This window comes from Petromyzon marinus, chromosome 7 (assembly GCF_048934315.1).
Source record: "Petromyzon marinus isolate PM22_M1 ecotype Great Lakes invasive population chromosome 7, UKy_Petmar_22M1.pri1.0, whole genome shotgun sequence".
NCBI classification, from domain to species: Eukaryota; Metazoa; Chordata; class Hyperoartia; order Petromyzontiformes; family Petromyzontidae; genus Petromyzon; species Petromyzon marinus.
Genome location: NC_133673.1, coordinates 15,643,920 through 15,657,783, shown reverse-complemented (window position 1 = coordinate 15,657,783; position 13,864 = coordinate 15,643,920). Strand labels below are relative to the sequence as shown.

The window sequence follows — 13,864 nt, the reverse complement described above, 5'->3', positions numbered from 1 at the left end:
ATTACCATAGCAATCATGATTATCATCATAGCCATCATTATAATCTATGCCCTTCTCACACCCCGTGTGTCAATGCCCTTCTCATCTCACACCCCGCGTGTCAATGCCCTTCCCGTCTCACACCCCGTGTGTCAATGCCCTTCTCACACCCCGTGTGTCAATGCCCTTCTCACGCCCCGTGTGTCAATGCCCTTCTCACACCCCATGTGTCAATGCCCTTCTCACACCCCGTGTGTCAATGCCCTACCCTTCTCATGCCCCGTGTGTCAATGCCCTTCTCACACCCCGTGTGTCAATGCCCTTCCCGTCTCACACCCCGTGTATCAATGCCCTTCTCATCTCACACCCCGCGTGTCCATGCCCTTCTCACGCCCCGTGTGTCAATGCCCTTCTCATCTCACACCCCGTGTGTCAATGCCCTTCCCTTCTCACACCCCGCGTGTCCATGCCCTTCTCACGCCTCGTGTGTCAATGCCATTCTCATCTCACACCCCGTGTGTCAATGCCCTTCTCACACCCCGTGTGTCAATGCCCTTCTCTTCTCACACCCCGCGTGTCAATGCCCTTCTCATCTCACACCCCGTGTGTCAAGGGCCTTCTCACACCCCGCGTGTCAAGGCCCTTCTCACACCCCGTGTGTCAATGCCCTTCTCTTCTCACACCCCGCGTGTCAATGCCCTTCTCATCTCACACCCCGTGTGTCAAGGGCCTTCTCACACCCCGCGTGTCAAGGCCCTTCTCACACCCCGTGTGTCAATGCCCTTCTCTTCTCAGACCCCATGTGTCCATGCCCTTCTCAGCTCACACCCCGTGTGTCAATGCCCTTCTCTTCTCACACCCCGTGTGTCAATGCCCTTCTCATCTTACACCCCGTGTGTCAATGCCCTTCTCATGCCCCGTGTGTCAATGCCCTTCTCACACCCCGTGTGTCAATGCCCTTCCCGTCTCACGCCCCCCGACTCTCCGTATCCAAAGCGGCCATGTGCGTCAGCAACACCCAATTAGAGGCTCCGCTAATTGGTGGGGGAGGTGGAGGGAATAGGGGAGATGGGGGGGGGGGATTGGGGGGGGGCATGACCATGACCCCCCCCTTCCCCCCCCCACTTTCCCCCAGCTTTGTCCGCCCCGTTACCCCTGGCGATGGTGCAAGTTCCTTGTGAATGTTACTCGTTACCACGCTCACAATGCGTTGCGCTGTGCGCGCACAAAAGGTAAATTGTGTAATCAGTTGATGTGTAAATTGCGCGCGGTCGTTCTACAGCCGCGTGTTGTGTCTCTCCCCTGCTGGATGACCCCCCCCCCCCACGCCGTGCGGGTGTTAAGGGGGGGGGAGGGTTGATAGGGGTTATTTGACCATACTTCACCGCACAGGTGTATGTGGGCTGGTGCAGGCGTGGGAGCACAGGCGTACAAATGAATAGCGGATGTTGTTGCTTCACTGCCTGTCTGCCGCTACTGTTGACCTGCTCACAAAGTCATCCCGCAGTCGTCTATGGCGAGCAGTATGACGAGTAATGTTAGCCCCAATTCAGGCGAGATCGGGAGCGAGAGGGTGATTATTGTGTATCCACAAATGGGTCTCAAGACTCTCTCATCAGCAGGGTCCATCTATTGTGGCATGTATGACCGATTTCATCATTTAGTACTGAATTAGTCCCCACGCCAACCCACACTGACCAGCGCGCTGAAGTGTGTTCGAACAGACACCAACCATGACCGATAGGGGCATGGATGAGAGTGACCTTCAATCAGGCAGTGGATTGATAAAGGGATGTGCATTGTTATTATAGTCATAATTGTTATTAAAATTAATTATTTAGAAACGCCAGTGTGGGAGGAAATTGATTGATTCCGGGAGGAAATTAGCACGCGAGAGGATAGCGCACGGCATCAAGGTAATGGAGGCAAACCTACTTGCTGCACTGCAATAAGAGGCGACCTACTTGCTGCACCGCAATCTACAAAGCACCCTCCTCGTTCAACAGCCGCTCCCCCCCTCTCCCTCGCAGCGGTAATGAGCGAGGGGCGTGTGGGGCTGGGGCAGCCAAGGGGTGGGGGACAGTCACTAAACAAGCCGCGATTTAGTGGCGGGCGATTGAAAGGAAATTCAATTTTCGTTTTTTGCTTTGTCCGCCCTAATTGGACGCGATGTTTGAGTCACGAAAAATCCGGAGCTGGTTTCTCGGCAGCTTCCCAGGCCAACGACCCCCCCCATCACCCCCCCCCCCCACACACCCCTCCCCCTACAACCTTCCCCTACACCTCTCCACCACACCCCCTACATCTCCCCACGTAACACACACAACACAACACACACAACACAACACACACAACACAACACATGTCCCAAGAATGCATTGACAAACACCGAGAGCACGTGCACACAGGACACGTGCACACAGGACACGTGCACACACACATACACCCCCCCACAATTACATAGGGACACAAAAGACAAAGACCACCATTATAGCCTTTAATAGGCTGTAGGGGCAAGTGCTGTTGGCGAGCTGCACCTCTGAAGGCCGGTACGACACACCAGGGGGTGCCACACACACACACTACATCGCACACACAAACCCAAACACACACACGCAGACATCATGAACACACATCCGCGCCTCCGATTAGCACTAGTTGGCTACGCACGGTGCGAACGAAGTTCCACATATGTACATTAACACAGACACGACCACATGTGCATGAAGTCCCACCGCATGCACAGACACGCGGACACACACGCACAGGTACACAACGCACACACACACACACACGGATATACACACGCACACACGAACACACAGGTACACACCGCACACACACAAGGATATACACACACAGGTACACACCGCACACACACACACGGGTAGACACCGCACACATCACACACGCGGGGACACACAGCGCACGTGGTTGTGGTTCAGGGATGGAGGAGATGGCAGGAGGAGGAGGAGCGGCAGCGGCCCGGGTGCTGTGGAAAAACCGCGGAGCCGAACGCGCGCCCGCCGCTGCCGCCGCTGCTGCGGCCTCACGAAGTGCTCCGCGTGGCGGTCACCAATCATCGGGTGCGTGCGGCGTGTAACGAATTCTAATTTTGAATTTGAACGGGTGGGGCGGACTTGAGGGTGAAAAGGCCCGCGACAAAGGGGCCGTGCGCACCGCGGTCAAACCGAAGTTCGCGAAGCCGCACTTTGTTTTTGTTTAGGATGTTCGATCCATAATAACAAAAAACGGCCTTCGCTTGTAGCTAGACGACGAGACACCCCCACTCGCACTCTCCTCCCTCTCCCCTCTCATCTCACTCCACTCCCCTCCACGCACTCTCCTATATCTCCCCTCTAATCTCACTCTACTCACCTCCATGCACTCCCCTACCTCTCCCCTCTCATCTCACTCTACTCCCCTCCACTCACTCTCTCCTACCTCTCCCCTCTCATCTCACTCTACCCCCGTCCACACTCTCTCCTACCACTCCCCTCTCATCTCACTCTACTCCCCTCCATGCACTCTCCTATATCTCCCCTCTCATCTCACTCTACTCACCTCCACTCACTCTCCTACCTCTCCCCTCTTATCTCACGCTACTCCCCTCCCCGCACTCCAATACCTCTCCCCTCACATCTCACTCTACTCCCCTCCACTCACTCTCTCCTACCTCTCCCCTCTCATCTCACTCTACCCCCGTCCACACTCTCTCCTACCACTCCCCTCTCATCTCACTCTACTCCCCTCCATGCACTCTCCTATATCTCCCCTCTCATCTCACTCTACTCACCTCCACTCACTCTCCTACCTCTCCCCTCTTATCTCACGCTACTCCCCTCCCCGCACTCCAATACCTCTCCCCTCACATCTCACTCTACTCCCCTCCATGCACTCTCCTATATCTCCCCTCTCATCTCACTCTACTCACCTCCACGCACTCTCCTACCTCTCCCCTCTCATCTCACTCTACTCCCCTCCACTCACTCTCCTACCTCTCCCCTCTCATCTCACTCCACTCACCTCCACGCACTCTCCTACCTCTCCCCTCTCATCTCACTCTACTCCCCGCACTCCCCTACCTCTCCCTTCTCATCTCACTCTACTCCCCTCCCCGCACTCCCCTACCTCTCCCCTCTCATCTCACTCTACTCCCCTCCATGCACTTTCCTATATCTCCCTCTCATCTCACTCCACTCCCCTCCACGTACTCTCCTACCTCTCCCCTCTCATCTCACTCTACTCCCCTCCACTCACTCTCCTACCTCTCCCCTCTCATCTCACTCTACTCACCTCCACGCACTCTCCTACCTCTCCCCTCTTATCTCACGCTACTCCCCTCCCGCACTCCTCTACCTCTCCTTTCTCATCTCACTCTACTCCCCTCCCCGCACTCCCCTACCTCTCCCTTCTCATCTCACTCCCCTCCCCGCACTCCCCTACCTCTCCCCTCCCATCTCTACTCACCTCGACTCCCCTCCACGCGCACTCGCTACCCCAGCAACCAAGGCTCTCTGTGGAAGTCCCCTGTCAAACGTCGTCGTTCAGTGGCACGGTCGCTCATTCTCCTCTGCTGCCCCCACGGCCTGAAACTGCCTTCCCCCAGCGGTCCGCGCTGCCGACGCCGCAGTTTAAGTCCACGCTTGAAAGCTTTCCTCTCCTCCTACTCTGATTGTGACTGCCTCTCTCTCCCCCTCCTCCGAGATGAATTTGCCCACTCTCAACGTGCAGGCGTCACAGGATGCCGGTGGCGATTCAAGCACGGCTATCGTACGAATCCAGATTTTGTATCGTCACCAGAATGCCATCGCAACTGAAAGTCACTTTTTACACGTCAGGAGTGCCTCTGACAACCAACATGGGACAAGCCTGGGCAGGCACACAGCCAGTGGCTGTGTGGCGTGTAATGTGTGTGTGTGTAATGTGTGTGTGTAATGTGTGTGTGTGTGCGTGTGTGTGTGCGTGTGTGGCGTGTGGCGTGTGTGTGTGTGGCGTGTGTGTGTGTGGCGTGTGTGTGTGTGGCGTGTGTGCGTGTAATGTGTGTGTGTGTGTGTGCGTGGCGTGTGTGTGTGTGTGGCGTGTGTGTGTGTGTGCGTGGCGTGTGTGTGTGTGCGTGTAATGTGTGCGTGTGTGTGCGTGTAATGTGTGTGTGTGTGTGCGTGTAATGTGTGTGTGTGTGTGAGGCGTGTGTGTGTGTGTGGCGTGTGTGTGTGTGTGTGCGTGGCGTGTGTGTGTGTGTGGCGTGTGTGTGTGTGTGTGGCGTGTGTGTGTGCGTGGCGTGTGTGTGTGTGTGCGTGGCGTGTGTGTGTGTGTGGCGTGTGTGTGTGTGTGCGTGGCGTGTGTGTGTGTGTGGCGTGTGTGTGTGTGTGCGTGGCGTGTGTGTGTGTGTGCGTGGCGTGTGTGTGTGTGTGCGTGGCGTGTGTGTGTGTGGGCGTGTGTGTGTGTGCGTGTGCCTGACTGCTGCACGGAAAGAAGAACCGTTAGATGGGAGTAGCTTCATCCTCCTGTGTTTCCAATCTTTGAGCCATACCACGTAGCACGCGCCAATTGAAAACTCTCCTCCCTACCGCGCCATTGGCGACATCCCACGGCATGCGGACTGCCAGCGGAGCTCCCGCAGAGCGATGCTGCTTCACCGCGCGGATGTTGATATTGCAGAACTACTTCCGAGTGACCCTTTCGAGTGACGCTCCTTCATTTCGCGCACTTGGACGGATGTCCATCGCGCGGCACATATAAAAATGCCCGACAAATGTAGCCACCAATCCAAATCGGAATCGCATTTATTTTGACTGGAGGAATCCGATGAGCTGTGAAGCTCTTTGCCCGCAGACGTCCGGTCGCATGACGAGATAGAGACGCGCGTGCGGACTCGCTGCTGGCGACCGGGCTGCCGGCGAGACGATCTCGCACGGCGTGCAAAAGTAGGCCAGCATTCCCCAATCTACGCGTTCTAGACTCCATTAATTTGACCGCGCAGCGTGAAAGCCCGTCTTGATCGTCACCGCGCTCGGGCGGCCGAAAGCCTGGATTCGAACTCGGGGGTCTCTCGGCGGTGCCGGCTGCTCGCTCGCCGCGTCTCCGGCACGGCCGTCGCCAAGCCACGCGGCTGAGTCGGGCGGCAGCGGAGGCGGTGGCCCGCGCGGTTTTTGACACGGGAGGGGCATTTGCGGGGAGGGGGCGGGGGGGCGCAGGAGAAGGAAGCTGCCTGGGACGAAGCAAGCGTTGGGACAGAGCTAAGCGAGAGAGAGCCAAGCGAGAGAGCTGAAGTCGCGGTAGGAGGGGGGGCGTCAACCCAAGAAGGAAGGGAGAGAGGGGGGAGAGAGCGGAGGGCCAGTGGGGGGGGGGGGGGGAGGGGGGGCACAGCCAGAAGCAAGCGGCGGCCGCACAAGCGCAGCTCGTACCTTGAGCTTGGCCTGAATCTCACGCGCTTTTCGCCGGGCAAGCACCTGAATGTGACTAGAGACCTGCGGGCGAGGAAGGAAGAAAAGAGTGGGGGAAGGGGGGGGGGCACGGAGGAGAATGTGGGGGGGGGGGTCGGGGGGTAGGCGGGGGTTCCAAGAAGGAGATGCGGCGACAGGGAACAGACGGACAGGGCCAAAGGAAGAGGAGACCAACAACGAGACAGGAGGACAGAGGAAATAATTAAGATGGAAAGGAGAAAATTGCCTTAAGTATTCCCAAGTGCAGCAGCCACGAGCACCGTTCAAGTAGCCTACAGCCTCAGCAGCAGTAGCAGCAGCGGGCAGCCTTCGCCATTCCAGAGGCCAGACACAGGACCTTGAGATGGAGAGGGGGGGGGGGGGGCGGCTGGCCGGGGTGGGGGGGGGCGGGGGGCTGAGAGGGAGTGGGGGATGAGGAGCGGGGGGGGGTCACGTACCTTGATGCTGGCTTGGATCTCGCGCACTTTCTTTCTCGCCAGCACCTGTATGTGACTAGAGACCTGGAGCGCCCGATGGCAATGCACACGCGTTACACACACACCCACGGCGACTGCCCCGGGCCCCGCGCTTTTGGGGGGGGGGGGGCGGCTCGCTTCAACGTAACGGTCTCAGGTGTCAAGATGTAATACTTCTCATTTATTTCCCGGGGGGGGGGGCACACAGTGGGGTTTGCCACGGATCCCGCACCACCGCTCTATCGATGACCCTGATTATTACGATAACAGAATGTTTATTAATACTGGAGGAATCGGATGAGCTATAAAGCTCTTCTTCACAGATGCCAAGTAGTTCACAGATGTCCAGCAGTTCACTCTATGAACAGGATTCACAGTGCCGCACGCTCATCACCACCACCACCACTCTACCCCCGGCCACTCCACGGCGTGCAGTCCAAAGCGACGATTGAAGTCGCATCCACTTAGAGGCGCTAACGGGACGGTCAGCAGGCACGGAGCCGTGTGAGTGCGTGTGGAATCGTGGCAAAGACAAAGATCCCCCGTATAGGCTGTAACAGACTGTTGGGGCAAGTGCTGTTAGCGAGCAGCACCTATGAAGTCCGTAACGGCACACGAGGGGGTGGGTGGCCAGCACCACGTCCGGGCCGCCTTTGTCTCCCCAGTGGCGATGATTATCTTTGCCTTGGAGTCGCGACGCAGTGGTGAGCGCACCGCGCTGTGAATCCAGTGATTCACCCGATCCGACCTCGGCTCTCGCTCCCTCCCCCGAGGTAGAATCATCTTGAAATGAACGCCCGGTGCCGTGTGTGAACATTAGCACCGGGGAGACAAAGGCGGCCGGGCGTGGTTGCTGGCCACAACAACAGACTTCTCCTGCCCCCCAGATGAGCAATGTTGTCGTCATTCATTGCAAGGCTGTGATGGGTGGCCTGCCGCTCACACGCTCCTGTGAAGACGGAGCGCGCGGGGCCCCACCTGCGGGCCAGGTGAGGAGCGGGGGAGGGGTGTCGGGGGAGGGACGAGGCTTTGGGGGGAGGGGCGGGGTTTGGGGGGAGGGGCGGGGTTTCATGGGGGGGTATTGGGGAAGGGGCGGGGTTTTTTTAGGTGGGGGGGGGGGTGTCTGGGGATGGTAGCGGGGGGGGGGGATTGGAGACTTGGGAGGAGGGGCCGGATATCGGTAGGCGGGGCTTGAATGCCAAGGGAGGAGGAGTCAAATTAGACGGGGAGGAGTTAAGGGGGCCGTGGAAAGGGTGGGGCGGTGGAAAGGGTGGGGCGAGGGGGATACGGTGGGGGGTTCCGGTGGGGGGGGGGGGGCTGAAGGGGCCAAGGGGAGGGGCAGGCCCCCTGTCTCACCTGTTTGCGTGTCCGTGTCTTTCCCGTTCGAAGTTTGATGTACCTGGCTATGAGTTCATTCCGTCCTGGGTACACACAGCACACACACACAGCACACACACACAGCACACACACACAGCACACACACACAGCACACACACACACACACAGCACACACACACAGCACACACACACAGCACACACACACAGCACACACACACAGCACACACACACAGCACACACACACAGCACACACGGCACTCCATTAGCACAGAAGCTGTTAGCGAGCGCCGATTGAGGCAGCCGCAGCGCACGACGAGTGGATGGGCCCAGCAAGTGGCCTCATCAGATTTGTGTTCACTTCGTGCGAAGTTGTCCGCGGGGAGACCCAACCCAGATATATAGATTACCGATTTCCACTGAATGCATGGAATGTTATGGTTGAATTAAAATGGGACGTGTATAACCAAATAACCGAATCTGAACCTGGACTTGAAGGCAGTTCACAAATCAAAACCCCACTAATTTCCAAATACATTACCATGATTATCATCATCAGCATGATTATCATCAGCAGCCAGATTGAAATTCAAAACTACAACCATGTATCATCGCAGCAGCAACAACAACATGCCTTACCACTAAAATATTCATCAGCAACAAACATTCCTAACTGCCATCGTCATTATCATCATCATCAGCATCGACATTCATAACCATCACCACTATCATCATCATGTCAGCAGCAGCAAATACAAAGTCGAATTATTTGGTGATGCTGCTGCTGGTGCTCTATTGACAGTGATTGGTGCACCAACACAACCAAAACAACTCGACAAAGTCGTCAAAAACAACACCGTGGTCTTCACGCGAACAAAACGTGTATTATAGGCGACGTTTCGGGTAGCGGCCCTTCCCCAAAAGCACGTGCAGTACGGGGGGCAGCCCACACACGTCCCCCGGTACCACCCAGCATCGCTCACTCGGCACAATCTCTCGAAGGTGGGGACACGTGCGCAGGTGTGGTGGGGTAGTGTGCGAGCGACTCCCGCCGTCTTCCAAGACGATCTGGCACAGCGTGTAGGCCACCATTCCCCCACTCTGTGTTCTAGACTCGGCAGGAGCTCTCAGTAAACATGGCAGCCACGGTGGCTATGAGATGTTAACTACCTCGCCAAGTTTCGATTTAAAGCTTTCGTGACTGCAGGGATGCATATTCTTGGTTCTTTTGGTAAAGTCACCACGTAGAAGGGAAATGATAAAATAATACAAAATAAAACTAGTATAAAGGAGGTCGTGGGTTCGAACCCGGCCCTTATGCCTGCTGTATATTTGGAGTTTGCGTGTCTCTCTCCCCGTGGTCGCGTGGATTTTCCTCCGGGTCCTGTTTTTTTTTCCCCTCCGCATTTCGAATAAACATCACGCGTTCAGAGTATTTGGCTACTTCTAGAAATTTCCACGTGACGATGATAAGCCACTTCGTTGAGCTCCCATTTGTGATAGCCAGGTCGCTCCTGAAAAAAAGAGCTACAAAGGCAGGCTTTACCTGGTAAAATAAAACATAGTTTAGTTTGTATGTATGTATGTATGTTCAACTTCTTTCACACCGTACGCAGCCAACCGCACTAATCGGAGGAGCTCTCTCTCTCTCTCTTCCTGTCTCGAGCTCCGCTTCGAGTGGACCGTGCTTCCGCCAGCAGCGGCTTGAGCAATGCACTTGCGGTAGCTGCGCCTTGACCACGCGTGACCTTCAAGTAAAATCGCAACCATTTCTGCCGCTGCGGATGATGATGACGATGAAGGATGCCGAGCAGACGTTGACAATGGCTCTCTGAATCCGCTCATATGCGGGCACAAGGTTCGCCGCCACCGTCGCGCTAAATAATATGTTAATTATCAAATCGCGAATGCCTCCTCAAGGTCTCCAAATCCTTTAGCAGCGTAGGCAGACGGGGACACTGCCAGGGTCGCTCCCCGTGTCAGTGTTCGAAACACACACGCACACACACAAACACACACGCACAAACACAAACACACACACACACAAACACACACAAACACACACACACAAATACACACACACACGCACACAAATACACACACACACGCACACAAATACACACACACACGCACACAAATACACACACACGCACACACACGTACGCACACATACACACACACAAATACACACACACAAATACACACGCACATACACACAAATACACACGCACACACACACACGCACACAAACACACACACACGCACACAAACACACACACACGCACACACAAACAAACACACGCACACACACACAAACACACGCACACAACCAAACACACACAAAAACACACGCACACAACCAAACACGGACACACACAAACACACACACAGAAACACACAAACACCAATACCCGCCATTCGCCACTAAGTGACGGTGACGTCACCACGGCGCCTGTGCCAGGCCAGGTGCACGTTGAGGCCACGTGAAGTGTCGAAGGCTCGCTGACAGGAGGTCTCGGGACAGGCCCAGGTGCCATGGGTTGGCTGACTGAGATGACCGGTAGATGCACCAGCTGTACCCTCTATTGTGCCAACTTGAATCATTTTTGCCGCCCGGCGTTCCGCTCGTTGTTGTGAGCGTTGCTCCTCTGCCCTCAGTTGTTGCTGGAGGGAGACTGCCTCCAACTGCCCAGGAGCGTCCTTCACGAGCCTCCTCCATAGAGGCCGATCTTGACACCGCTGGTACCAGTCGTCGGCAAGTCCACTCAGCTCCACATGCTCCCGTACTGCATCAGCTTCATCTCTTCTCCAGCCCATGTCGTGCCCTTTTAGCCCCCTCTACGTGGCCAAACAGAAGCTGGATGAGCATGCGGTGGCTGGGCATGTGGGCTACATGACCCAGCCTTGCCTGCCGAAGGAGCTCAGTGATGGGATATGTGTTCAGATCTTTCAAGAATTTGTGAACATCTCACACAATCCAGGATGGTTAAACCCAGGATGTATCGTAGGCATGCCAGCCTGAATGTTTCTAACGGGCGCAAATGTTCCATTAGAGGGGTCCACGTTTCACAAGCATAGAGAAGGGAGAGCATGACTGTGGCCGAGAAAACTAGAAGCTTCGTGCGGAGCAACAGACCAGATAGCTTCCACACAGCATTGCGCAGCCGATGAAGAGATAATGTCGCACCACTGATCCGGAGTGAGACATCCACTGTCAAACCGGAGCTGGTCATAAGCACACTGCCTATGGGAAACTCCCCACTCCCTCCACAACTGCTCCATCACCAATAGGAAGCTGAGAGAGTGGAGTGTTTGGTGGCACAAAATACCCAGGCAGGTGCTTAGTTTTGGTGGGGCTGATGGTAAGGCCCCACCTCTTAGTGGCAGCTGCGCCATCCAACTCCTCCTCTGCGTGAGCAGCAATCACCAGATCATCAGCATACATAATGACATGGTTGACCAATAGAGAGCCATCCCTCGACCGCACCCGAGCATCGATCAGCGTACCGTTGTATCTGTATAAGATAGAAATTCCTCCGGTACAGCCACGGAAAGCTTCTCGAACTGATGCACCCCAAGATGAACAGGGAATGGCTCCGACTCCTGGCCACGTGGCTTTACCCGGGCTTGCCCACCATCATGAAGGCCCTTAACCAGGTCAAGAAAGCAGATATGTAGGTCTTGTTGGAATTCCCTACACATCTGCTGTAGCAGAAGGACAGATAATATGGCATCCTTGCAGGACCACACTGGTCTGAAATTGGGGCTCCGCAAGCCTCTCCTCAGCGTGCCTGACAAGGCGATGTTGAATAATCCTTTACAAACAAAGGCAAATATCCCCTGTATAGCCTTAACAGACTGTTGGGGCAAGTGCTGTTAGCGCGCACCTATGAAGGCCAGAACGGCACACGAAGGGGTGGGTGGCCAGCACCACGCCAGGCGGCCTTTGGCTCCCTAGTGGCGATGTTTTTACGCTCCGCACCAGGTACTCATTTGAGGCTGAGTCGAACTAAATTAGGTCCAGGACCGGTTCAGATAATCGTCACTGGTATCGCCGTGAGCGAGAATCGAACTCGGGACGCCAGGTTCGTAGCACAGCGTGCTAACCGCTACACTACTGCTCCCCATAACACACAAAGACACACACACACACAAAGACACACACACTCACAGAGTGCTCCACCGTCACTCTCAATATCCTTTGTTGTTGTTGTTGTCTTTAAGTAAGTAAATCCTTTAATTAATTGAGACGAACACATACACAGACAAGATCCATCCCCCCCCCTCTCCGTATAACCTCATCAGACATTTGGGGCAAGCACCGTTAGCGTAGTAGCAACACCTACAAACGTCGGCACGGCACACGAGTCGTGGGGTGGCCAGCAACACGCCCGGCCGCCTTTGTCTCCCTCGTGGCCATGTTTACTACACTACACCGCTACACCAGGTACTCATTTGAGGCCGAGTCGACCAAGGGGAGGCCCAGGGTCGGCTCAGATAATCGTCACCGGTGTTGGTGGCCGTGGGCGGGAATCGAACCAGGGTGGCGTCGGGTTCGTAGCGCAGCGCGCGAACCGAAAATCCTCACTCCAAGCCAGCAGCGTTCCGGAAAATATTTAGTGAGAAATTAATCCCAAGTCATTATGGTTGGCAAATTATGATGTTGAAGATGATGATGTTGTTGATCTTAAATAAAAGCCTCGCCAACCCATCATGACGGTCTTGCATCCAACTCAGCGATGACGACGACGATAATAATGACGACGATGTTGTTGTTTGTTGTTGTTGAGTGAAAAAATGTTGGACTTTATTTTGTTAAACCAGATGAGAACCCAACAGACTCGAACAGTCTCATTTGCGAGACTGACCCAACACGCGACAAACTCGGATACGCCACTGCTACAAAGTAGCCCCATCGCCTGAAACGTCGCCTATTATACATTTCCTTTCATGGCCACAGTGTTCATGACGCATGCGTTGAGCGACGTTTGTTAAATGTGCACCACTGACTTAGTCTTGCTTGCGTGAGCAGGGGGATGACGTTGCGTAGGGGGGAGGAGGAGAGGGGCGGTTTGGGGGGCATCTCTCCGGTTCTAAACATTTTAGTGGCGAGGGGGATGAGGAGGTGAGGTGGGGGCAGGGGCGTAGGGGGTAGGGGGGTGCCGGGGAATCTGTCTGGGGTCAAGTGCAAGCTCCAGCTGACACCACCACCACCCGCACCCCCCTCTCTCACCCTCACCATCTCCCCTCCTCACTCTTCTCGACTCCAGGCCGGGCGTGCCTCTCCCGAGAGAAGCATTCCTACACAATGACTCACGCACGCCACGAGACTACAACAACGCCGACCACCACCATCACCAGCAGCACCACGAGCCTGGCTTAGCCGCCATACCGCGCATTCCTCAGCTGCTGGAGCTCTGGAGACCACGGCCCCCCCACCCGCCGCCCCCCCCCCCGACCACCTCCTTCTCTCCCCCCCTCCTCTCTCTCTCTCACACTCGCTCACTCTTCCTCCAGCTCTCATTCCCTCCCTTTCTCTCAACATCTCCCGTCGTTTCCAGCGTGGCTCTCCGCGTCAACTAAGCGCTCTCTCTCTTCTCTTCCGTTGTGATCGCCACGATCTCTGTGTTTCGTCTCCCCGGAATGCTT

General features: G+C 55.7%; 1 protein-coding gene across 6 annotated transcripts in view; it reads right to left on the bottom strand.

The window, feature by feature from the left end:
- The window catches only part of LOC116940085 (transcriptional enhancer factor TEF-1-like), a 114,210-nt gene that overhangs the window by 31,203 nt on the left and 69,143 nt on the right, over nucleotides 1-13,864 (bottom strand). For 3 of the 6 annotated variants that reach the window (XM_076065426.1, XM_076065428.1, XM_076065427.1), the window contains exons 3-5: nucleotides 8,237-8,301; nucleotides 6,863-6,925; nucleotides 6,387-6,449 (exon numbers count right to left, since the gene is read on the bottom strand). In XM_076065426.1, the coding sequence (XP_075921541.1) occupies nucleotides 6,387-6,449; nucleotides 6,863-6,925; nucleotides 8,237-8,301 (191 nt within the window). The remainder of the gene's footprint in view (nucleotides 1-6,386; nucleotides 6,450-6,862; nucleotides 6,926-8,236; nucleotides 8,302-13,864) is intronic. The other 3 variants (XM_032949407.2, XM_032949409.2, XM_032949408.2) reach the window with 2 other exon arrangements.